We start from the raw sequence: 22,287 nt of genomic DNA, 5'->3' as shown, positions 1-22,287 counted from the left end.
GGTGTCACCCACTGGATGCTGGTGCGGGGCCCACGTGGGTGTGTACTGCAGCCACAGAGAGATCATCCACTTTGAGGGTGAGTATCTCATCTGGAACACAGGCCTTAGTCTTCGAACAGAGGCTACCCATCAAGCCCAGCTCCACCAGTGGGTGGGCCTCACGGGGATGAAGACTGCAGGTCCTGAGCTCATGGTGTGAGTCTCTGAAGACAGGCAGTTGGGCACCCAGGGTGTGGGGCTCAGGGCCGCGGGATCCTGGGAGATAGGGATGCAGGCTGGATCTTGGGGCTGGAGTCACAGGACCTGACCTGGCTCTGATCCGCACTTGTCTGGTGATCCTTGCATGCAAGAATCCTGGTGGCCGCGGGCCGCTCATGTTTCTCGGCTCCTGCGAAGGCGTTGTGTCCAAACAACGGCAGCGACTGCTGCTGCGCCCCCGCTCGCTTTGGAGGGTGCTGTGTAGACAGGGCGGCTGGAGCACCGCATATGCAAAGCCTTGGACGCTGACCCACCTCCCTATCACCCCACGCACAGCAACTGCGTGCACTCTGCACTGCACTGCTCGGCCTAGAGCCCAACCTGGACCCCCTACAAATAGCCCAGAGTCCCACTAGTTCAGTGTGCACGGCCCAGCTACCCATGCAGGACCCCACGTCACCTCCAGAGCCAGTTAACAAATGCAGCTAACCAATGCGTTCCTGGAAAATTCAGGCCCTCCCTCCCCACCCAGGCCACGTTCTTCAAACTCAAGATCCACTTTCCTCTGGCAGACCCAAAGCCCCCAGAAGCAAACTAGGCCTGCTAACTCATCAAGGTTCTACTCCTCTGAAACCCTTTTCGGTCCACTCCAGGAAGATCCCAGCTCACAGATACTGGGCACATCTATTTACTTCAGCCTACTTCAGCCAGGTGCTACCATGGTCCTGATCAGTCCCTATTCCCATTTTCCAATGGAACCCACCTACAGAGACAAATTCCACCTTTCCGGCCCTGCCCATTTCCACCCGGGCCCACCAATTCTGGTTCTGGAGACACCTGTATCCTAATCTATAGATCAAGACTCAGCCCTATGGACCCTTCCACACTCCGTATCCAGGCCTTCTCACCTTCTCCCTGAAGTCCAGCCAAAAGACCCCAGTTATTCAACCTGATGCCCCAAAGTCAACTAGAACCCACCCCTTCCCCCAACCCAGTCACCACTTTCCCTCTGGATCCAGGCCGTCTTTCCTTGGGGTACCTTGGGCCTTGGGGGAGGAGCTGAAGGCCTCACATGATCCAAGAGTCTTGGCAGTCACACCAGACCCTAACCCACCCTCTTCCCTTCCCCTTCTTTCCTAGGTTTCGGTGGATGTGGACTTGACCGTGGACTAGCCATGACCTCAGGCACTCCTGGGTGGGCATGAGGGCTTCAGAAATGGTTATTAAACTATTTTCCAAAGCTGAATTCGGGGTTCACATTCCCCTCTATTCTGTCCCCATTTCTCTACATCTGCATCTACATCTACAGCAGCATGCTGTAGGCTCCTTGGCGCTCTTGGACCAACCTTCCTTAAATTCCAACATCTCCAAGAAACCCTTTTGCACAGCTTTCTCTTACCCCTCCCCCACCCCCGCCCTTTCCTTCCACAGCGTGGGCGAGCATCCGCGCTAGTATCTGGGATGAGTGGAGCCCCTAGAGGCCGTTCCACCGAGACCCGGTGGTCTGTGGTAGGTAAAGACGTTCTGCATCCCCAGAAGGCTGTCCCATAATCAGTCCAGCAACCTCCACCGCCCCCCCCCCCCCAGACCTGGAGCTGCATCAGTCCCTTTAAAGGGCAGGAACCTTCCTTACTGGGGGGTGGAGGGATTTCCGAGGGATTGGGGCGGGGCCAGACCCTGCTACACCTCCCCTCCTGCTCCCTCCTCGGACACGCCCTCCGCTCCGCAGGCGCCGGTACCTTTAAGAATCTTCACGCGAGCATCCCAGATTGATAAATCCGCGCGCTGCCTCCGCCACCGCAGGTTGCGGCCTTTGCGGAGCCCAGGCCGCGCAGCCGACTTCGCCTGTCCGGCCTGCGTTCCCTTCCTCGGTCCCTGCCGCATCCCGGAGGCGCCGCGACCATCCCAACGAAGCCCGCGACCTCCCCTGCCGCCCCATGTCGGCCGCCCCCGCCTACAGCGAAGACAAGGGCGGCTCTGCTGGCCCCGGGGAGCCCGAGTACGGCCACGACCCGGCGAGCGGCGGCATTTTCTCCTCCGACTACAAGCGGTGAGGGAGCCCGCCGAGAGGGTGGCTGTGCCCGGGCCGGCCTGGAAACATGCGCTCCGGTACCATGGACAGCGCACAGGCCAGTCGGCCGCGCCCAGGCCGGGCCCCGGCGGCGCGCACCGGAAGCCTGCCCAGCCCCCTCCCGCCGCGGTCACGGGCCTTCGCGACGCCCGTCCCCAACGGCAGCATCCCGCAGTGAGGGGCCGGCCTGCGACCTGGGAAGGGGGTGGGAGGCTGGTGGGGGATGGGCCAGCCGTCTCTCTTTCTGGAGGACCAATCCTCTCGCCCCAGGTGTTTCTCCTGTTAGTAGGTTTGGATTACACGCGTTCTCCGCCTTTTTTCGCGTGTGGCAAATTGACTCCAAAATAACGTGGGGGAGGGGTCAGAACCAGCAAGCTTGAGCCTGGGGCCTGTCCAGGAAGGCCCGTCCTGGAATAGACTCAGAACCTCCCAGGCCTGGCCCCTCCTACAAATCCATTTTCCCTCATTCTGGTCCCCATGTTCTCATCCCCATCTCCCATCTAGCGCTCACACTCCTGCTCCCCACATTGCCCCTATAGTTCAGCCCTACCTTAACTTCCCACTCTTCCCTTCCGCCTTTGGCTCATTCATTCGTTTATTCGTAAATTTTGAAACAAGCCTTTTTAAGGGCCTACTATATCGAGTCTCGTCCTAGTCACTGTGAATGCAGCCATGAACATGAGACAGTCCTTGTCCTCAAGTTGCTCTAGAGGGGGACACAGGGAAGAAGCTGTCAGTGACAGTTCAGGGTAGCGGGGGCTGTCAGAGCGGTGAGAGGAGCTGGTCCCTGTGCCAGGAGAGAAGGGACAGGGGAGAGCCAGGGATGTTTCAGGCAGAGGAAAGAGCTTTTAGCAAGGTGTGGACGTGAAGGAGAGCTAGATCACAGGTTTTGTAGGTGCTAATACGGTGAGGGCAGAATCTCTGTGCAAGCCACCAGAATGACCAGAAATGAATGTGGGGAGATGCCAAGGTCGGGGGGGGGGGGCGCAACTGAAGGGTTCTAAGCAGGCAATAGCAGATTTGCATTTTAGAAGGATCCCAGGCTGGGTTGTGGAGAAGAGATTGGAGGGGTGCTGGATTCAGCAGGAGACAAGTGAAGGGGGCTGAAGTTAGGGGGGAGGACATGATGGTGGCCGAGACTATGGGCGAGGCACAGGACTTGAGGGCTATTTTAGGTGGTAGAAGCCCCAGACGTGATGATTAACTGGGGGGAAAGGTAAGAGGAAGGGGCTGGGAGAAGATAAGGATAATCTCAGGTTACTAGTTCTTGTAACTGGATAGATGGTGGTGCCATACAGGGTAATTGGGGAAAAAGACATTACAAGCAAATTTGTGGAAAATAATGGCTTTTGACATGCTGAGATTGTAGACTCTGAGGTATAATACATTCAAGTCTAGTAGGTAGCTGGATGTTAGGATTTGGAGTCCAGGAGATTATTATATATATCCATCAAAGCCACAAAAGGAAGCCAAGAGAACCTAGGGAGCATGTAATATAAAATGAGTTCAGACAGGGCACAGGTAGGAACCCTGAAGACATGGAATTAAGAGTGACCAGAGAGCAGGGGAAAAGTGTTTCAAAGTAACTGAGAAAAAGTAAGCCAAGGGAAGGAAGAAAAATAAAATGTAGTTTCAAGAAGGAAGCGATCAGCAGTGTCAATGCCCACTGAGGTCAACTCAAACAAGGAAAGCAATCATGACCATTGGTTAGACAAAGAGCAGGTCAACCCCTTCCTGCTTTACTCCCCACCTTCTGCCCTGGGAGAATAGTTCTGGCAAAGTCAGAAGAGGAGGGGCTAGATTATTTTTCCCCAACATTCTATGATGAACAATTTTAAACATACAGAAGAGTTGAGTGAATAATACAATGAATGTGTGCCCTCCCTCTAGATTCAACCATTGATGACATTCTGCCATTTTGCCTTATCTAACCATCTGTCTATATTTTTGGCTGAGCCATATAATTTGTAGACATCGTGGCGCCTCAGCCCTAAATTCTAATCAGCATGGGAAGCCAGATTAAAGTGAATAGAGGAGTGAAGGGGAGGTAAATAAATAAAACACAGTGGATGGGAATTTTGCTTTCAAGAAGTGTGACTGTAAGGGGGAGAGAGGGAAAGAGTTGCCAGAGGAGAACATCAGTTCAAGAAGGTTTGTTTATTTTATTTTTGTTGTTATTTTTGTTTGTTAATTATTAGGATGGGAGAGCCCAGAGCAAGTTTAACTGCTGATGGGAAGGAGCCAGCCGTGTGGGAGAGGCTGAAAGGAATTGAAGGAGAGAGGGGAGGGGAGGCTTACAGAGCTGGGTGGGAGGATTGGCCTGGCCTCAAGGAGGACCAGCTCTGCCCAGAGGGAGGAGGACAGGAGAGGAGAGAATAGATGCAGATGCTTGGGAGCTGCGGGGGATTTGATCTAAAGCCTTTATTTTCTGTGAGAAGCCAGTAGTGAAGCTGCAAAGGCAAGGCTGTGGGTGGGAATTTGAGGAGCATCAAGGGGGTTTGAAATAGAGCAAATAAACTAACCACTCCTGGCAGGGTAGGGGCTGAGGGGACAAGAGGGCCAAGGATGTGAGTAAGAAGCAGATTGGAGGGGTGGACCTGGGGGGCCTAGGCCAAGTATGGAGGAAGGAGAGATAAGAGAGTGCTGATAGGAAGGAAAAAATCAAGGAAATGGCCTTGGAAAGACAGGTGAGGATCAAGATGGTTAGGGTCAGAGTGAGAAGGGTGTACAAGATTTCTGAGGAAGAGCTGTTCTGAGGAGGCAGAGGTCCAGTTGTGGCATGAGAGTGGAGGAGAGGGATGCCCCACCTCTGTCTGGATCAGCTCTCCTGCCCCCTAGTCCCCTGCCTGGAGATTGGGGGTTGGCCCTGTCCCCAGTCCCTTTCCTCCTCCCCCTCGTGAGTCCTTGTCTCTGAGCAGTGAAGAGGAAACCAGAGCCTCCCTCCCCGCCAGTGTCTAGTTTCTGAGTTTCGGGGCGGGCCGTCTGGTGACAGTGACAGGCATCCCCAGCTCCCTGGTCAGCTCAGTCCCATTTTGGAGCAGGACCTGGTGCCCAATGCAGCGATTCCTGCAGCTCCCAGGGGCCGTGGTGAGGCCAGGGGGCAGAGGGGCTGATGGAGGTGATCAGGAGGCTGCCAGCCCTGTGCTGGCCCCTGAAGGCGGGCCCCCACCCTGGTACCAGGCCCTGCAGCCGGAGGAGCTCCGGTGGCTGCAGGCGCCAGAGGAAGACACGACCCCAGAAACGTCCCTGGAAGGACCTTGCCTAGAGCCTGGCCAAGGCCACAGCCAGAGGCAGCCACTACGGTACAGAGGGGCCCCCAGAGACCCTCACCCAGACAGCCAGGAAGGCAAGGGGTGGGAAGCTGCCATTCTCAGCCAGGACCCATTTAAGTCCCACCTCCTCAGCAGGAGGACTGGGCCGGCATTTAGGGTCTAGGTGGGAAGCGGGGGGCATCAGGGGTACTGTATGGGGGACTGAGAGTTTGAGTTGGGGGAGATAAGCCTAACTCCCTGGAAGCTCTGAGGGGAAGAGGATAGTAAAATATTTGAGGGTGGAGTAAAATATTTGACCTTTTCCTCCCCCCAGGTCCTAGCTAGAGTGGGTTCTGGGTGAGGTTTGGAGACAGGATAAAGCGTTTGGCCACCCTCTCCTGTCTAGTGGGTTGGAACTTGGGTTGTGAGGGGAGGGAGGAAAGTGGATATCAGGTGAGATGAGTATGTCTGGCCTCAAATGCCATGTTTTACCCACCAGCTGGCTCCAGTGCCCCTCGCCCCAGAGAGTCCCTCAGGCCAGGGGTCAGGTCACAGTGAGAGCAGTATAAGGGGATCGGACTGCGGGAGATTAATGTTTCATGGCCTTAGAGTGTTGCTGTGTATCTCTCCCTTCTTCTCCCTCTTGGGAACATAAGCTGGTGGGAGTGAAGATGAGGGACCCAGGGTGGTTACACCCTGGGAGGGAGCTGCTGTCTTTCAGGGGGCAGCTGACAATCCTACCTGTGCTATGTCCGCTATGTCCCCCCAGTCCCTCCGCTCCCTCGATTCCCCTTACCTAGGGCCCTAGAGCCTTCAGGAGCCTGGAAGGTGTGCGCTAGGCTGGGTGGGTGGGAGAACTGTGGGTGCCACAGCACACGCCCTGGGTGTGTGCATTGGACACGGCCCTGTGGCATCTGTCGGGGTGGTGAGTACACCCGGGTGCGAGGAAGCCTGCTTTAGAGAACTCCCAGAGTTAAAGGGGCTGGGCAAACTCTGACAGGTCCCAGTGAAGTCACCCCAGGCTGGCCAGTGAGGACGCCCACGTGACCCCTCAGAAGGAGGTCAGAGGATCATGAGGCTGGAGTATTTGATCCCTTAAAAGCCTGTATTTATCATCAAGAATCTCAAATGGGAGCCCACAGGCCATTTTGTCCAATGAGACTGGAGTAACTCAGTCTTGTCAAAAAGGTGCACGTGTATGTGGTGTGTGTGGTGTGTGTGTGTCTGTGTGTCTGTGGAGGGACGTGTGTGGGGTATGTGCATGTCTGGATCGGGGGTGGGGGAAGTCGTGGTGGATATGTGTCTGTGGGCGTCTATAGGGATTTGTAGGTGAGGTGTGTGCGTCCATAGGTGTGTGGGTTTATGTGTTGAGAGTGTGTTTTTGTGGGAAGTGTCTGTATGTGTGGTATATATGTCTGTGACTGTGTGTATTTCTGTGGGGGTTGTGGGTGTGTGTCTGCAGGGTTTTTTGTGGGTGTGTGTGGGTTTATGTATAGATTTTATGTGTCTGGGGGTTGTAGGTGTGTCTTTGGGGGTCTGGGTATGTGTATGGGGTACAGGTATGTCTGCGGGGAGATGTGGGAGGGTATCCCTGGTACCATATCCCTGCGGGGGTATGTATGGAGGTTCCTGGGGGTGCAGTGGTGTGCGTCTATTTGGGAAGGTGACACCCAGCTCTGTCATTCTTCCCACACCCTCAGTGCTGCCCAGGCCCAGGTGAATGGTCTGTATCTCTGTCTACAGCCATGTGTCCTGAGTTCAAGACACCTAGGAATTGACCACCTGGTTTGTGTTTAGGAGGGTGACAAGGTGGTTGTCTTCTGACCCTGGCTTGGCCATAGGGAGTAGAAAATGTCCTCTGGTTTGGGGGGACATCTTCCTGAATGGAGGAGTTTTGATCTTTTTTTTTCTTTTCATTGGAGTATAGTTGATTTACAATGTTGTGTTAGTTTCTGATGTACAGCAAAGTGATTCAGATATATAGAGATATATATAATTTTCATATTCTTTTCCATTATGGTTTATGACAGGATATTGAATCTAGTTCCCTGTGCTATACAGTAGGACCTTGTTGTCTATTTTATATATAGTAGTTTATATCTGCTAATCCCATATGCCTAATTTATCCCTCCTCCACACCCTTTCCCCTTTGGTAACCATAAATTTGTTTTTTATGTCTGTGAGTCTGTTTCTGATTTGTAAATAAGTTCATTTGTGTCATATTTTAGATTCCACATATAAGTGATATCATATGGTATTCATTTTTCTCTGACTTACTTCACTTAGTATGATAATCTGTAGGTTCATCCATGTTGCTGCAAATGGCATTATTTCATTCTTTTTTATGGCTGAGTAGTATTCCTGAATGGAGGAGTTTTAGATCAACTTGAGTGGGGCAGGACATCTTCTCCTGCCCTCATCTGACAGCTAGCAAGTCCTCTGTGTTCTGTTAAGCACTCACAAATTTCTGCAAAATGCAGCCCTACGACTAGGTGCATGTTATGTCAGGTTCTTTTCTTCCTCTTAGCATTTAGCACTTACTCATTTCTCAGCATCAGCACCAGTCACACTTGCCTCTTTATGACTATTATCATGCTCTTCCCTCTCCTGATATTGCTACCTCCAATTTCTGATTCTCTATTGCTTCTAAATGTTTCACTTCTGTGACTAACTTTGTGCACACTGCTTTTTAACTCCTACCATTGGTGATACCTCTCCCAGCTGGGTTCTCATGCCTAGGTCAAAGCTATGGATTATCTGAGTATCATCTGGGAGATTAGAGAATGTACAGTTCTCCATACACAACCGCTCATCACATTTTGGAATTGCCTGGGCAATATATGAGTGCATCAGTGGTCCCACTGCTCTATCAGCTGTGTGCAGACACATTTTTCCACGGGGTTACTCACACTTCTCTGTTCACTTCTTTGACCACCAGCCCCTGGATCTCTGAGTATGGTCAGGCAGGTTGTTCACTGCTCAAGGGCACATGGCCAAGGAATACCAAACAATGCTCCACCCACTGAATGGGGAGCAGCAGCACAGGGCTGTGTCTACCTGGTGGGGCAAGCGGGTGGCAGAAGGGCTTGCAGTAGCCCTGACAGTGAATACTGAATATAGACCCTAAATTTATATCAGTACTTTATCTATTTTGAATATTGAACTTTTATTCACCATATCCCAAATATTTTCCTTTCTGTTGCTATTATGGGCTGAATTGTGGCCCCCTCAAATTCATATGTTGAAGTCCTAACTCCCAATACCTCAGAATGTGACTGTGTTTGTAGATAGGGCCTTTAAAGAGATAATTAAGTTAGAATGAGGTCATTAGGGTGGGCCCTAATCAAATATAATTCACCTGTTATAAGAAGAGGAAATGTGGAACACAGACCCACAGAGGGAAGACCATGTAAAGATATAGGAAGACAGCCATCTACAAGCCAAGAAAAGAGGCCTCAGAAGAAACCAACCCGCTGACACCTTTATCTCAGACTTCTAGCCTCCAGAATTGTGAGCAAATAAGTTTAGATTGTTAAGCCACCCAGTCTGTGTTACTTTTACGGCAGCCCTAGCAAAGAAACACAGTTGCCTTGGTTTTTTACTTTCTTAAATTTAGTTTACATACAAAAGTTAAAAAAAAATAAACCTAGTAATAATAATAAAAAATTATTATTACTGATAATTTTATGACCTTGAAAATTAAAATTTCCCCCTCTTCCATATATTGAAATAATTTAACTATTAAACAAATGTGGAATTAATTTTGGTGTGAAATATATGAACAAGTTAAATTCTTTGCTACATAGCAGTTGTCCCGACAGCATTTATTTCAGGGGAGGAAAATTTCTTTCTCCCATTGGTGAGTTATTTGTTCCTAATGTATCAACTTAGATTCATTTGTGAAATTTCCCCCCTATGACTCTTGACTTTCTACTTTTAACCTGGTACCATAGGGCTTTTATCGTTGTCATGTTGTTTTGTGTTTTGAATTCTGGTAGGGGGAGTTGTCTGTCATTGTTCCGTTGTTCTCTTGTTCTCCCCCCAAAATTCTCTGGCGTTCTTACCAATTGATTTTTGTTTCTGGATGAATTCTGCAGTCACTTCAGGAAGTTTGACAAAAGGCCTCCATTGAAATTTCAATGGCCATGGTATGAAATTTGTATATTGGCTTGGAGACTACCTTTATTCCCCTCTGTCTTGTGCGAGGGGTTATTTATTTAAATTATCATTTACCTCTCCCATTAGGGTTTTATAACTTTCTTGAATGACTGTTGAATGTGACAGGTCTGGCCTTTGTGGTAAGACCACCTCAACAGACTCTGGAGAATCTGGGACCCGTCCAGTCCTTGGAATCAGCTCACTCTGTGGGGTCAGGGCCTGGGACCACACTCGGGGAGGACAAGGGCATCTTGCTCTTGTTTTGACACCCACCTCCTTTCCACTGGCTCCAGGTCCTTCTCATCTATCCAACTGGCCGTTTCCTGGGAAGGGTCCCTACCTTTCCCACCCCAAATCCATCCTGTCACCTCCTGGCTGTATTAGTTTCCCAGGGCTGCTGTAACCACAAACTGGGTGACTTAATAGAAATTTATTATCTCACAGTTCTGGAAGCTAGAAGTCCAAAAGCAAGGTGTCAGCAGGGCCTTGCTCCATCTGAAACCTGTAGGGGAATCCTTCCTTGCCCCTTTCTAGCTTCTGATAGTTTGGCAATCGTTGATGTTCACTGACTTGTAGATGGATCACTCCAATCCTCTGTCTTCACAAGGCGTTCTCCCTGCATCTCTCTCTTCACAAGGCCATCTTCTTAAAGAACACCAGACATATTGAATTAGGGACCAACCCTACTCCAGTATTACCCCATCCTAATTACAGCTCAAACAGTTCTATTTCCAAATAAGGTCACATTCTGGGTACTTGGGGTTAGGACTTCAACATATCTTTTATGAGGGGGGCACAACTCAGCCCATAGCACTGGCTGGCCCACATGCTCCTCCCACCCCTAAGTCCCCTGATGTGTATTTTACCACCTTCCCTTCTGGTCGAGTCCTGCTTTCCCTGCCCAGGTCCCTTCTTTCTGCCTGGACCCTACTGATTGATAGCCCCACCCCCCCTGCTGTGCCCTCAGCTGACCTCTTGTTTCTCCCACCAGGCATGATGACCTGAAGGAGATGCTGGACACCAACAAGGATTCCCTCAAGCTGGAGGCCATGAAGAGGATTGTGGCGGTGAGGGGGGAAGGAGGGGCCTCCCTTGGGCGAGGGGCCTGGGGATCAAAGAGCAGCTCTCCTCGGCTCCTTGTGGACCTTCTCCTAATGAGAGCCGGCATCCTTCTTCTCCCCCTTCCTTGACCCCACCACCAGATGATCGCCCGGGGAAAGAATGCCTCAGACCTGTTTCCTGCCGTGGTGAAGAACGTGGCCTGTAAGAACATAGAGGTGAGCGCTACCTGGTGTGGGGTCTCTCATGCCCACCTCCACCAGGTGGGCATAAATAAACTGGAGCTGGTTGGGGGTGAGGAAGGGAACAATCCAGTCCTTGGGGTGGGGGGGCAATCTGCTCAGAAAGTTCCTGGTCCAGGAAAAGACACACCATCTAGACATCCCTGAACTAGATGTGGATCAGAGCAAAGGAGCCAGGGTACACCCAGGGTGCTTTCCCCATGGACCACAGCCAGCTGGGGTGATGACCTCTCATGGGGTAGGGGCACCAGTCCCTGCTGAGAAGCCCACTCCCCCCCAGGTGAAGAAGCTTGTCTACGTGTACCTGGTGCGCTACGCCGAGGAGCAGCAAGACCTAGCCCTGCTGTCCATCTCCACCTTCCAACGCGGCCTAAAGGTCAGAGGTCTCCGTTTGCCTCCCTGGGGTCTGGGCCTTGTGGGTGCTGTATTGGAGGAGTGAACCCAGGGAGATGTCTGAGCATGGGGGGACAGGCTCTGGAGGCCTTTTCCTACCTGCCTAAAGTTGGGAGAGTCAGAGGAGGCTGTGATGATGGCTGCCTCAAACGTGAACCACTTGAGCCCCTGACATTGGCCCTCACCCCCATTGATGTAAAGGGACTGAGGCCCACAGCCAGGCGGAAGTCTGCCTTCTTAGGACAGGGCTGTGTGCGGGGAGCTGCTGACCTGGATTCCTCACCTCTGGGTGTCGGAGCCTTGGCACTGGCAGGTTCACCTGGTCTGTGTATCTATCTGTGGAGAACAATGGCTTTGGAACCTTTTCACCTGGAACTGGGTGAGGAGGACAAAAGGGTTTATTGAAAACAAATGAGCTCCATGGAGAGGAAAACCACAAAGTTCATCGAGCAGGAGAGCAGCCTCAGATGTGGAGACTGGGTTCCACGGTCAGCACAGAGAACATAAAGATAAGACCATTCCATTTTCAGTAAGTTCAATACAGCCAATGATTCCTTGAGCGTTGGGACACATTGATTATTCTGTTTAGCACCAGAAGAAGTAGTTGACTTGTCTCAGATGCCCCAGTGTATGTAAAATATCCACCTTTAAAGACCTGGATCACATTTGTTGTGGTGAAATGCTCTTTGAGGCAGGCAGAAATTGAAATCACCCAAGGGAAGGGACAGTGGGAAGAATTCAAGTCCCTTAGAATTCAGTGGAGAGACTTGCCTGGTGGCGCAGTGGTTAAGAATCCACCTGACAGTGCAGGGGACACGGGTTTGATCCCTAGTCCAGGAGGATCCCACGTGCCGTGGAGCAACTAAGCCTGTGCACCACAACTACTGAGCCCATGTGCCACAACTACTGAAGCCGGCGTGCCTAAAGCCCATGATCCGCAACAAGAGAAGCCACCGCAATGAGAAGCCCGCGCATCACAAGGAAGAGTAGCCCCCACTCGCCGCAACTAGAGAAAGCTGGCGTGCAGCAGTGAAGACCCAACGCAGCCATTAATTAATTAATTAAAAAAATAATGCAGTGGAGGCTGAATCCCCCCACGCTATTTAAACTGAATATTCTCGCCTTTCGTTTTGTATATTAAATGCAGGCATGATAGTCTCCACTGGGTGGTTTTCTGGTTAGGATAAGATTTCTTCTGGGTAGAGAAGGCAACATCACTGCTGTTCTATTCTCTCCCCAATCAGACTCTTCAGCTCTGATTACAGCCGTTAACTCCTCTAGTCTTTCCACACGTTTAGTTCAAATTCCTGTGAGAGGGACTCTAAAAGGTCCAGCTCATCTTGTCGTGTTCAGCTGATGCTGTAGGCCGTTGAGCAGACTGAGAGTTGACTGCCAAAACCCGGGGCGCGCACGCCCCTGGTTCAATCTGCTCTGGCCAGCAGGAGGGGATGACAGAGTCTGCTTCTCTGAGGTGGGGCAGAAAGCATGGGCACTTGCATATACCATTCTTTCATTCAGCAAACACTTGGGTATTTCTATGCCAAACACTATGCTAGGTTATTTTTAAAGGTCAAAACCAGGACTTCCCTGGCAGTCCAGTGGTTAAGACTTCGCCGCACTCCCAGTGTAGGGGGCACAGGTTCGATCCCTGGTTGGGGAAAATCCCACATGCGTGGCATGGCCAAAAAGAAGTCAAAACCATACAATCTATCAGAGTGGCTTGACTCGGGGTTAAATCATTTTATAAGAAACATTCTGGAAATTTTGCACGGATTTTACTTTGACCTGAGTTTCTACAGTCTGCCCCTTTTCCCTTTTTGGAAAACCAGAGCTCATTTAGTCCATCTCAGTGCAGTGATTTCTCTAGAACAGTGGTCAGCAAACTTTTCTGTATACTGCCAGGTGATCGTAGTTTAGGCTGTGCAAGCCATGCAGTCTCAACCATGCAACTGCTCGATTTTGCCCTTGTATGAAAACGGCCATAAATGAGTGGGCATGGCTGGGTTTGCATACATTTTTATTTATAAAAAGGGCAGAAGACAGATTTGGCCTGGGGACTGTAGTGTGCCAACCTTTGCTCTAGAACATCTCTGACAGGTCATCTCCAGTGATACAGACCTCACTCCTTCATAAGGCAACTTGCTGCTTCTTAAGACAACTACAACTGTTTTTTGTTTTTATTGAAGTATAGTTGATTTACAATGTTATATTAGTTTTAGGTGTGGATTACAACTTTTTTAAAACCAATGTATTGTTTTGAAACCTCCATCACCATAATTTTTAAAAATTTATTTCAGGCTCACAGAAGGCATAAAGAATAATATAATGAATATATACCCAGCATAAGAAATGAAAGATTTATCAAACAGCCAAAGTCCCCATGTGTCTTCTCCTGCTTATTATTCATATACATGTATTTATTCTTTTATTACTTATTATTGCATTCCTAAATAATGTATAATATTGTTTTGTAAGCAGTATCTTATATGTGTTCCTCTAAAACTCACTTTCTTTTTGTTATTACTACTGTTAGCGGGGGCTTTCCTGCACATTAGAACCAGCCTTTTCTGTCAGCCCAGGCTGAGGCTTTGTTTGCTTTGCAGCCCACTAATGTTGGCTCACTTCAGACAAACCTCCAGTTGGCAAGCAGATAATCTAGGTCTCCCTATATCCTGTCTTTATGCAATTGGTTCCTTGAATCTCCTATGAAACCCTACTATATTCCATTTTATAAGTTTAGCACAGTATCCAAGCCAGGGTGATGCTGAATCTTAATTTTGTCCTCCTGATTTTGTGTCTTCCTCCAAGATGCTGATAAGCTATTCAGACCAGGGCAACAGACTATGAATCCCATATATCATGCTTCCAGGATGACACTCATCTGTTAGTAAATCTTCCCCAAGTACCGCATTTTACCAAACTGTGGATCCACCTAACTGCAATCAGCTGGTATTTTCCCATCTTGTTAGGAAGGATTTTAGCAGCAAGAAAATTTCTTAACACCTTTCACGTGCAAAGGGCTGTGGTTATCCAGAGATAAAATAGACATGAATTCTGCTCTTAAAATGCTTACGTATTAAATGAAACAAAAGGCCTACATCAAAAATGGCAATCCAGGAAACGCCATGAGAGACTCCCACAAATGCTTTGCTGAAATCAAGATACATACTGTTAATAGCTACCAGCCTAGTTACCCTAGCAAAACGAAAAAGGGATTTTGGGGGATAACTTCCTGTGAATCCATAATCATTTCCAAATAAAGTGTTAAATGAAAAAGGAAAATAGGTTTTAGCAGTGGATGTGATATGATTTGACTCACAGACTCCTGCTTTTAAAATAAGTGCTTTGAAACCATCTGTTTAAAAATTAATTCCAGAATTTTAACAGGGATTACCATAATTTTCACCTGTAATTTTGTGGCTCTTCCCTTTCTCCATTTTAGAAAATCAGGGTAGCATCTACCCTTTAGTGTCCCAGCACCTCTCTCACTGTCCACCGTCCTCCAAGATTAACGGTAATTTACAGCTGCTGCTGCTCTTGTAATCTCCTGATTACAATACACTGTGTCTAAGGCTCTTCTCAGGTGTCTGTAGGATGCAATAAGAGCAAAGAGAAGGGGCTTACACACCTATTCTCTCTCTTTTTTTAAAGCAATCAACAATGGTGTAATACCATTTTTGTTATTTATTTTTGGCTGCGTTGGGTCTTCGTTGCTGTGTGCGGGCTCTCTCTAGTTGCGACAAGCAGGGGCTACTCTTTTGTTGTGGTGCGTGGGCTTATTGCCGTGGCTTCTCTTGTTGCGGAGCACGGGCTCTAGGTGCGCGGGCTTCAGTAGTTGCGGCTCATGGGCTCTAGAGCGTAGGCTCGGTAGTTGTGGTGCACAGGCTCAGTTGCTCCGCGGCATGTGGGATCTTCCCGGACCAGGGCTCGAACCCGTGTCCCCTGCATTGGCAGGCGGATTCTTAACCACAGCGCCACCAGGGAAACCCCACACCTATTCTCTTTTAAACACTGTGGAGGAAGAGGAAGAAGGGCAGGTTTGAGAGGTTGCTGGGAGAGAGGACTGTAAGGATGAACTCTCGTAAAGGGAGACCAGGTTGCATTTGCTGGCAGTCCCCTCCAGCATAAACACAAAGACACCCTCCCCCTCCACACACTCCCCTAAGGAACAAGAACTTTAGGTGTTCTGAAAGTTTGCCACTCTTCCTGAGAGTGAAGCAGCCAATGCCACATACGTTCAGGTGTCAGATTTCTGCAGCAGGGCCGAGAGTCGGTGCCTTCAGGCAGCTCCCCCCCAGGTACCCAGCACTAGCACATCATCCAGGCCCCAGAGAGGAGGCAGGGAAGCAAGAGCTGGTGGTGACTAGGGACAGTGAGTTCCACAGGCGTGGCCTCTGCCCTCAGGCCACCTGCTGCCCTCTCATGGCTCTGCCTCCACCTCTGCTCTTAGGACCCCAACCAGCTGATTCGTGCCAGCGCCCTCCGCGTCCTGTCTAGCATCCGTGTGCCCATCATCGTGCCCATCATGATGCTAGCCATCAAGGAAGCTGCCTCGGATATGTCGCCCTATGTGCGGAAGACAGCTGCCCACGCCATCCCCAAGCTCTACAGGTATACCCCAAGCCCCCGCCCACCCCTGGCCTCTCCCAAGTCTTGCAGGCTGCTTTTGGTTTTGCTTGTTTTTTTTATTTTGTTTTGTTTTTCTCTTCAGATGGTTTAAGGCAGTTTGGGGAACTGACAGAGATGGAGGACATTGAAGGCAGTGGCTCATACCTCTTTATGAATAGGGTTGGGGTGAGGGAGGTGAGCACAGCTTGGGTGGATATTGGGAAGGCTGGAGACGGGGGAGGGGCAATCCCGCTCAACAGTTTCTCCCTCAGTTTGGATTCTGACCAGAAGGACCAGCTGATAGAGGTCATTGAGAAGCTTCTGGCGGACAAGACCACGGTGCGTATGTGGACACACAGGGACGGGTGGTGAAAAGGAGCCAGGAAGAGGCCCCTCTGTCCTTCCTGTTCATGTGCTCTTGCCTCTGTCGGTTCCCCAGCTGGTGGCGGGCAGCGTGGTGATGGCCTTCGAGGAGGTGTGCCCAGAGCGCATCGACCTGATCCACAAGAACTACCGGAAACTCTGTAACCTGCTCATCGACGTGGAGGAGTGGGGCCAGGTGGTCATCATCAGCATGCTCACCCGCTACGCCCGCACGCAGTTCCTGAGCCCCACCCAGAACGTGAGTGGCCCAGACCCCCAGGCGGGACCCCAGCCCTCGCCCTAGCAGAGTGGGTAGGCGGGTCTCCGGGAGGAGGTGCCCACTGTCCCGCCTGTCTCCCCCTCCAGGAGTCTCTGCTGGAGGAGAACCCCGAGAAAGCCTTCTACGGCTCCGAGGAGGACGAGGCCAAGGGCCCGGGGTCGGAGGCAGCGGCCTCCACGGCGGTGCCGGCCCGAAAGCCCTACGTCATGGACCCCGACCACCGGCTGCTGCTGCGCAACACAAAGCCGCTCCTGCAGAGCCGCAGCGCCGCCGTGGTCATGGCGGTGGCGCAGCTCTACTTCCACCTGGCGCCCAAGGCGGAGGTGGGCGTCATCGCCAAGGCTCTCGTGCGCCTGCTGCGCAGCCACAGGTGCGCGCCCGCCCCGCCCACGCCCGGGGGCCGGCTCGCCCCGCTTCCCCCCCGACCCAGAGCTCCTGACACCCTCCGCCCCAGCCCACCTACTCCCCGCCCAGACCCCAGTCCTGCCCTCCCCGCGCTGGTGCCCTCCCCACACCGGTCCTCTCCTCCCTCCTATTCTGCCCACCTCCCTTCTCCCGACCTGCTGCCCCAGCCGAGGGGCCCAGGTACCTCTGACCCCTCCTCTCCACAGCGAGGTGCAGTACGTGGTGCTCCAGAACGTGGCCACCATGTCCATCAAGCGCCGGGTGAGCAAGTGACCAAGGCCTGCCCTCGCGGTCCGAGGAGTGTCTCCTGCGGGGCTAGGGGTACTGGGGAAAGGCAGGATGGGGGGAATGCCCTGGCTGTGCAGAGTGTGGGAAGGAGAGACCCCAAATGCAGGTGGAGAAGCAGGGCCTGGATCCCGAGGGCCGCTGAGGGAGGAAAGCCTGATGAAGAAAGACCGAGTTAGATCTGAGAAGGAGGGAAGAATCCAGGACTACAGGACAGTGAGGGGCAGGAAAGATGCTGGGTCCTGGGTCAGGAGAGGAGGAGGGGTGCTCTGGAGGAGAAGCAGGTCTCAGGCTGAGGTGGAGCTCCCTGGGGCTGCCTCTCTCGTGCCAGGGTATGTTTGAGCCGTACCTGAAGAGCTTCTACATCAGGTCCACCGACCCCACCCAGATCAAGATCCTGAAGGTGAGTGATGGACAGACGTGCCTGTGGACTTTCTGTCCCCCACCCCCATGACCCACTTGAATATCCACAGTGGCCACCTTGGTGCCTGCCTGTTTCAGGGGCTGAGCCCACCGTTGCTCCAGCCAAAAGTGTTTGCTCAGGAAGCCAGGCTAATGATAGTGGGGGGACAGGGTGAACGGAGCTGCCCTTTGCCCAGTACCTGTTATACACCTGCCACTTTTCACGTATGAAGTAATTCGATTTTCATAATCACCTCAGGAAGTGTACATTATCTCTATTTTATAAAAATGTAGACTTAAGGAGATGAGGTAACTACCGAAGGTCAGGTCTGCTACTCCCAATTCATACTTTCCCTTGGGACTTCCTTGGCGGTCCAGTGGTTGAGACTCCGCGCTTCCAATGCAGGGGGCTAGGGTTCAATCTCTGGTCGGGGGACTAAGATCCCACATGCTGTGTGCTGCAGGCAAAAAAAAAAAAAAAAGAATTCATACTTTCCCTGCTGCAGTCTCTGTCTTCTACCCACAGTGTAATTACCCTCACACACCTACGCCCTCAGGCTGTCGTGCAGACATACCACCACAGAAAAGGCGGCAGGAGCCCATACCCACGTTCCATCCCTGCTCTGCCTCATTATTGAGTAACTTCCTTCAGCAACAGTTAATTCTCCTAACCCTTCTGAGTACCTATTGTGCATCTCATGGCTAGATCTAGGGGTATCTAGGGGTACAACAGAGAACAAACCAATCAGGTACCCTGCCCTTGTGGAGCTTACAAAATCTCGCTGGGGTGAGGAGGAGACATTGGGCAGCTAATGACACAGCACAGGTAAAAATCCATTTGTGAAATAGGATGTAAAAGGAAAGTGCAGAGAGCTGTATGAGCATAAATAGGTGGACCTGATCTAGTCTGGTGTCAGGGAAGTTTTCCTTCAGGAGGGGAGGCTTGAGCTGAGGACTGAGACATGAACACACAGAGGTGTGTGGAACACACAGAGGTGCTCCACACAGAGGAAATAGCATATGTAAAGGCCAACAGGAGAGTTGTGATTAAAGGCCTGTATGACTGGGGCATAGAGGGTAAGGGGGAGAATGGTGGGAGATCAAGAACTTACAGACCATGGAAAGCATGTTGGTCTTTATCCTAAAAGCAACTGGAGGCTTTAACTTTTCCTTGAAGGTAGAGAGGAGACATGATCGTACTACAAGCATACTCTTTCAGGGAGTCCATTTAAGAAGCAAACTGGTCCTCCTGCATTTTGGATAAGTTTCATGATCTGTCAGTTCTCTCATCAATCTAAGGATGATGCAGGGCTGTCCCGCCTGAGGAATGTTTTCTGGTTGGTGAAGTGTGTGTGTGGAGTGAAGGTTTATGAAAGCACAGAAAGCCCACTGGCCACCCTGCCCATTTTCTGACTCCCTGCAGCTGGAAGTGTTGACTAACCTCGCCAATGAGACCAACATCCCTACTGTCCTACGGGAATTCCAGGTACGGGCCAGGGGCCAGCTTATAGTCAGGCCCATGAGAGTTGTCCTGCAGCTCCTTGTGCTTATGAGAATCGGCCTGGTGGGGCAAACCTTCTCTTAAAAGCCCAAAGTGGAGAAATTTATTTTACGTCCCCTCCCACCGCCTTCTACTGGCTTTGGGTTAGGGAATCACTGGGTGACAGGTGAGGCTGTCATTCCTTTTCCCAGAGTTTAGTCTCTGACATGATGAGTCATTGAATGAGGGGTAACAGCTTTCTGGAAGGCCACCCTCAAGCCTGCAGAGTCACTGCCGAGTCAAGTCTGAGGGATCACTGCCTTCCGGGGGTCACTCTGTTGTGGTGTCCACAGACCTACATTCGCAGCATGGACAAGGACTTTGTGGCAGCCACGATCCAGGCCATTGGGCGCTGTGCAACTAACATAGGCCGAGTCCGTGACACCTGTCTCAACGGCCTGGTGCAGCTGTTGTCCAACCGTGATGGTCAGTGTTTGTCTGTCTGCATATCCAACTTTGATGACTAGTGGGTGCTGCCTGCATGTCTGACTCTGATGGCCAGTGGGTATCCACCTGTCTGTCCAGGAACAATGTGTATTCATCTGTCTGTCTGCCTCAATTAGTATCCAAGTGCTCCCACATCTCTGAGGGCCACTGGAGAAGTACAGGGGGTTGAGGAACACAGCCAAGGGGCTGGGGGCATTGCTGGTGTGCCTGTTCATTGTGTGTGGTCATCTGACTGTCCCGGGCTCATTTCCTGTCCTGCAGAGCTTGTGGTCGCAGAGTCAGTGGTCGTCATTAAGAAGCTGCTGCAGATGCAGCCAGCACAGCACGGAGAGATCATCAAACACTTGGCAAAGCTCACAGACAACATCCAGGTCAGGGAGTGACCCCGTTTCCTTTCTCAACCCAGTGTCCTCCTCATGATTTTAAGACCCTATAATTAAACACTAGCCTTAATAAAAAATCAACTTCCAAACCTTCCCTACTGGCTCGAAAGGTCTTAAGGTGGGAGGAGGGGAAAGATGAGACCATGTGACCCTGGTTCGCCTTCCCTTTGGGGATCCCTTGCTGAGCTTCAGCTTGTACCACCACTCAGGTTTTCTCTAAAGTTCTGACCGAGGGTGGCCAATTGACTAGTCCTGTGTTTTTGTGTCACACTGCCAAGTTGAAACATTCAAGCAAAGGCATTCCTGAAGATTCAGGGAGAATAACAAGGCAGTAAAGCATTGAGGGTACAGTGGATCCAGAAAATCAGTCTTTTATACTAAACTGTGGCTGAATTTGGGGCTTGAAGGCTCTGCCCATGCTAATGAAACCCTAGGGAAGAGGGGAGAGGCTGCCTGGGAAATACGCAACCTTTAATCTCTCTCCCATCACCTCCCACTCCTATTTCCAGAGAAGCCCACGATACAACAGGCCAGCACAGATGGGAGGAGTGCCGATTCCTTGGCAGACCAGGTGCCCACCCACATTCCCACGTTTACCCCAGACCTGACTCCTCTCCCACACCCACAGGTGCCCATGGCCCGAGCCAGCATCCTGTGGCTCATTGGCGAGTACTGTGAGCACGTCCCCAGGATTGCACCCGACGTCCTGAGAAAAATGGCTAAGTCCTTCACAGCCGAGGAGGACATCGTCAAGCTGCAGGTCATCAACCTGGCAGCTAAGCTCTACCTGACCAACTCTAAGCAGGTACAGATTGAGAGATGCCTCCTAAAACACTCTGGGCCCCAGAAACAGCCCAGGCAGTATTCTGTGGGCCCTCACCAGGTAGGCATGAACTTTAGCACCTCTTTCTTTTTTTTGTCACTTTTTTTTCTTTTTCGTATTTTATTTTATTTCTATTAATTTTTATTGCAGTATAGTTGATTTACAATGTTGTGTTAGGTTCTTCTGTACAGCAAAGTGATTCAGTTATACATATATCAGCGCCTCTTTCTGAAGAGGGAGTTCAGGACAGGTGTCTGGACTGCCCAGGTGACCAGTGTTCCCCCAGTGTCCACAGCTACTCCAGGGCCCCAAGGGTCTAGTAGGGATGGTGACCACTGTTGAAGAGGCTCTTCTATGGGGCTGTGACTTCCAGTCTGGCAGTGGGTGTGTCCCTACCTGCTGCCTTTGGAACACTGGGGCCAGGGGGAGGGCCCAGCAGTGATAGGCACTGATGGGAGAATATGTGTCCCAGGAGATGTGGTCTCTGCTTCCTCCCAAAGCTTGGTGATGCTTTGCCAGTCTATGCCGGGGATGAGAGGGCAAGTCACTGCTCAGGCTTGGGTGGTATTGGCAGCCATTGTCATTACTAAGGTGAAAGGTTATGAGGGGCACCATAGCCAAGGACATGGCTCAACTGAGCTGGAATATCAGGATATTAAAAACCTCTTGAGTGTCCAGCAGCCTCTGAGATGGTCCCAGGAGATTCTGCTAAAAACAAAGTGTAATGTTCAGAGCTTCTCAAGGTACTGGGGACACCAAGCACCCTGACAGTCCCCACACTCAGTTAAGTGAGGCAGGGGTTGGCAAACTACCGCCCATGGACCAAGTCTGGCCTGCTGCCTGTTGTTGTAGATAAAATTTTATTGGGACGCAGCCACGTTCATTCATTTGTTTATTGTCCGTGGATGTTGTCGCTGCGATAGAGTCCATATGGCCTGCAAAGCCTGAAATAGTTACTCGCACCCTTTATAGACAGAGCTTGCCAACCCTTGGAGCAAAGCACCTGGGCCGTACCCTGTAGATTGTGGCGTTCCTGCTGGCCTGAAGGTGGCCTCTTTGCCGTCCCATGGAGTCTTTGGATGTGGCACTTGTGCGTCTTCTGTGGCTCTTTTTTTTTTTTTTTTTTTTTTTTTTTTGCGGTACACGGGCCTCTCACTGTTGTGGCCTCTCCTGTTGCGGAGCACAGGCTCTGGACGCGCAGCCTCAGCGGCCATGGCTCACGGGCCCAGCCGCTCCGTGGCAGGTGGGATCCTCCCGGACCGGGGCACAAACCCGCGTCCCCGCATCGGCAGGTGGACTCTCAACCACTGCGCCACCGGGGAAGCCCATTCTGTGGCTCCTTTGATCCACGGTGGCTAGAGTGGGCCCCAGGGACGCAA

General features: G+C 51.3%; 1 protein-coding gene across 5 annotated transcripts in view; it reads left to right on the top strand.

Annotated features, from left to right (window-relative positions):
• Positions 1 to 2,135: 2,135 nt before the first annotated feature.
• The window catches only part of AP3B2 (adaptor related protein complex 3 subunit beta 2), a gene marked incomplete at both ends in the record, with an annotated part of 30,605 nt that continues 10,453 nt past the window's right edge, over positions 2,136 to 22,287 (top strand). For 2 of the 5 annotated variants that reach the window (XM_082647550.1, XM_082647549.1), the window contains 14 exons: positions 2,136 to 2,248; positions 10,670 to 10,745; positions 10,881 to 10,955; positions 11,260 to 11,355; positions 15,823 to 15,983; positions 16,253 to 16,319; positions 16,420 to 16,602; positions 16,710 to 16,993; positions 17,235 to 17,289; positions 17,645 to 17,716; positions 19,139 to 19,201; positions 19,549 to 19,681; positions 19,964 to 20,073; positions 20,714 to 20,890. In XM_082647550.1, the coding sequence (XP_082503676.1) occupies positions 2,136 to 2,248; positions 10,670 to 10,745; positions 10,881 to 10,955; positions 11,260 to 11,355; positions 15,823 to 15,983; positions 16,253 to 16,319; positions 16,420 to 16,602; positions 16,710 to 16,993; positions 17,235 to 17,289; positions 17,645 to 17,716; positions 19,139 to 19,201; positions 19,549 to 19,681; positions 19,964 to 20,073; positions 20,714 to 20,890 (1,665 nt within the window). Of the gene's footprint in view, positions 2,249 to 5,323; positions 5,572 to 10,669; positions 10,746 to 10,880; positions 10,956 to 11,259; positions 11,356 to 11,496; positions 11,545 to 15,822; positions 15,984 to 16,252; positions 16,320 to 16,419; positions 16,603 to 16,709; positions 16,994 to 17,234; positions 17,290 to 17,644; positions 17,717 to 19,138; positions 19,202 to 19,548; positions 19,682 to 19,963; positions 20,074 to 20,713; positions 20,891 to 22,287 lie in introns of those variants that run through there. The other 3 variants (XM_082647548.1, XM_082647551.1, XM_082647552.1) reach the window with 3 other exon arrangements.

The sequence above is a fragment of the Grampus griseus genome (genome assembly GCF_964374135.1).
Source record: "Grampus griseus genome assembly, chromosome: 2".
NCBI classification, from domain to species: domain Eukaryota; kingdom Metazoa; phylum Chordata; class Mammalia; order Artiodactyla; family Delphinidae; genus Grampus; species Grampus griseus.
Note: the sequence above shows the minus strand (reverse complement) of the source record. Positions and strands in the feature narration are given on the sequence as shown.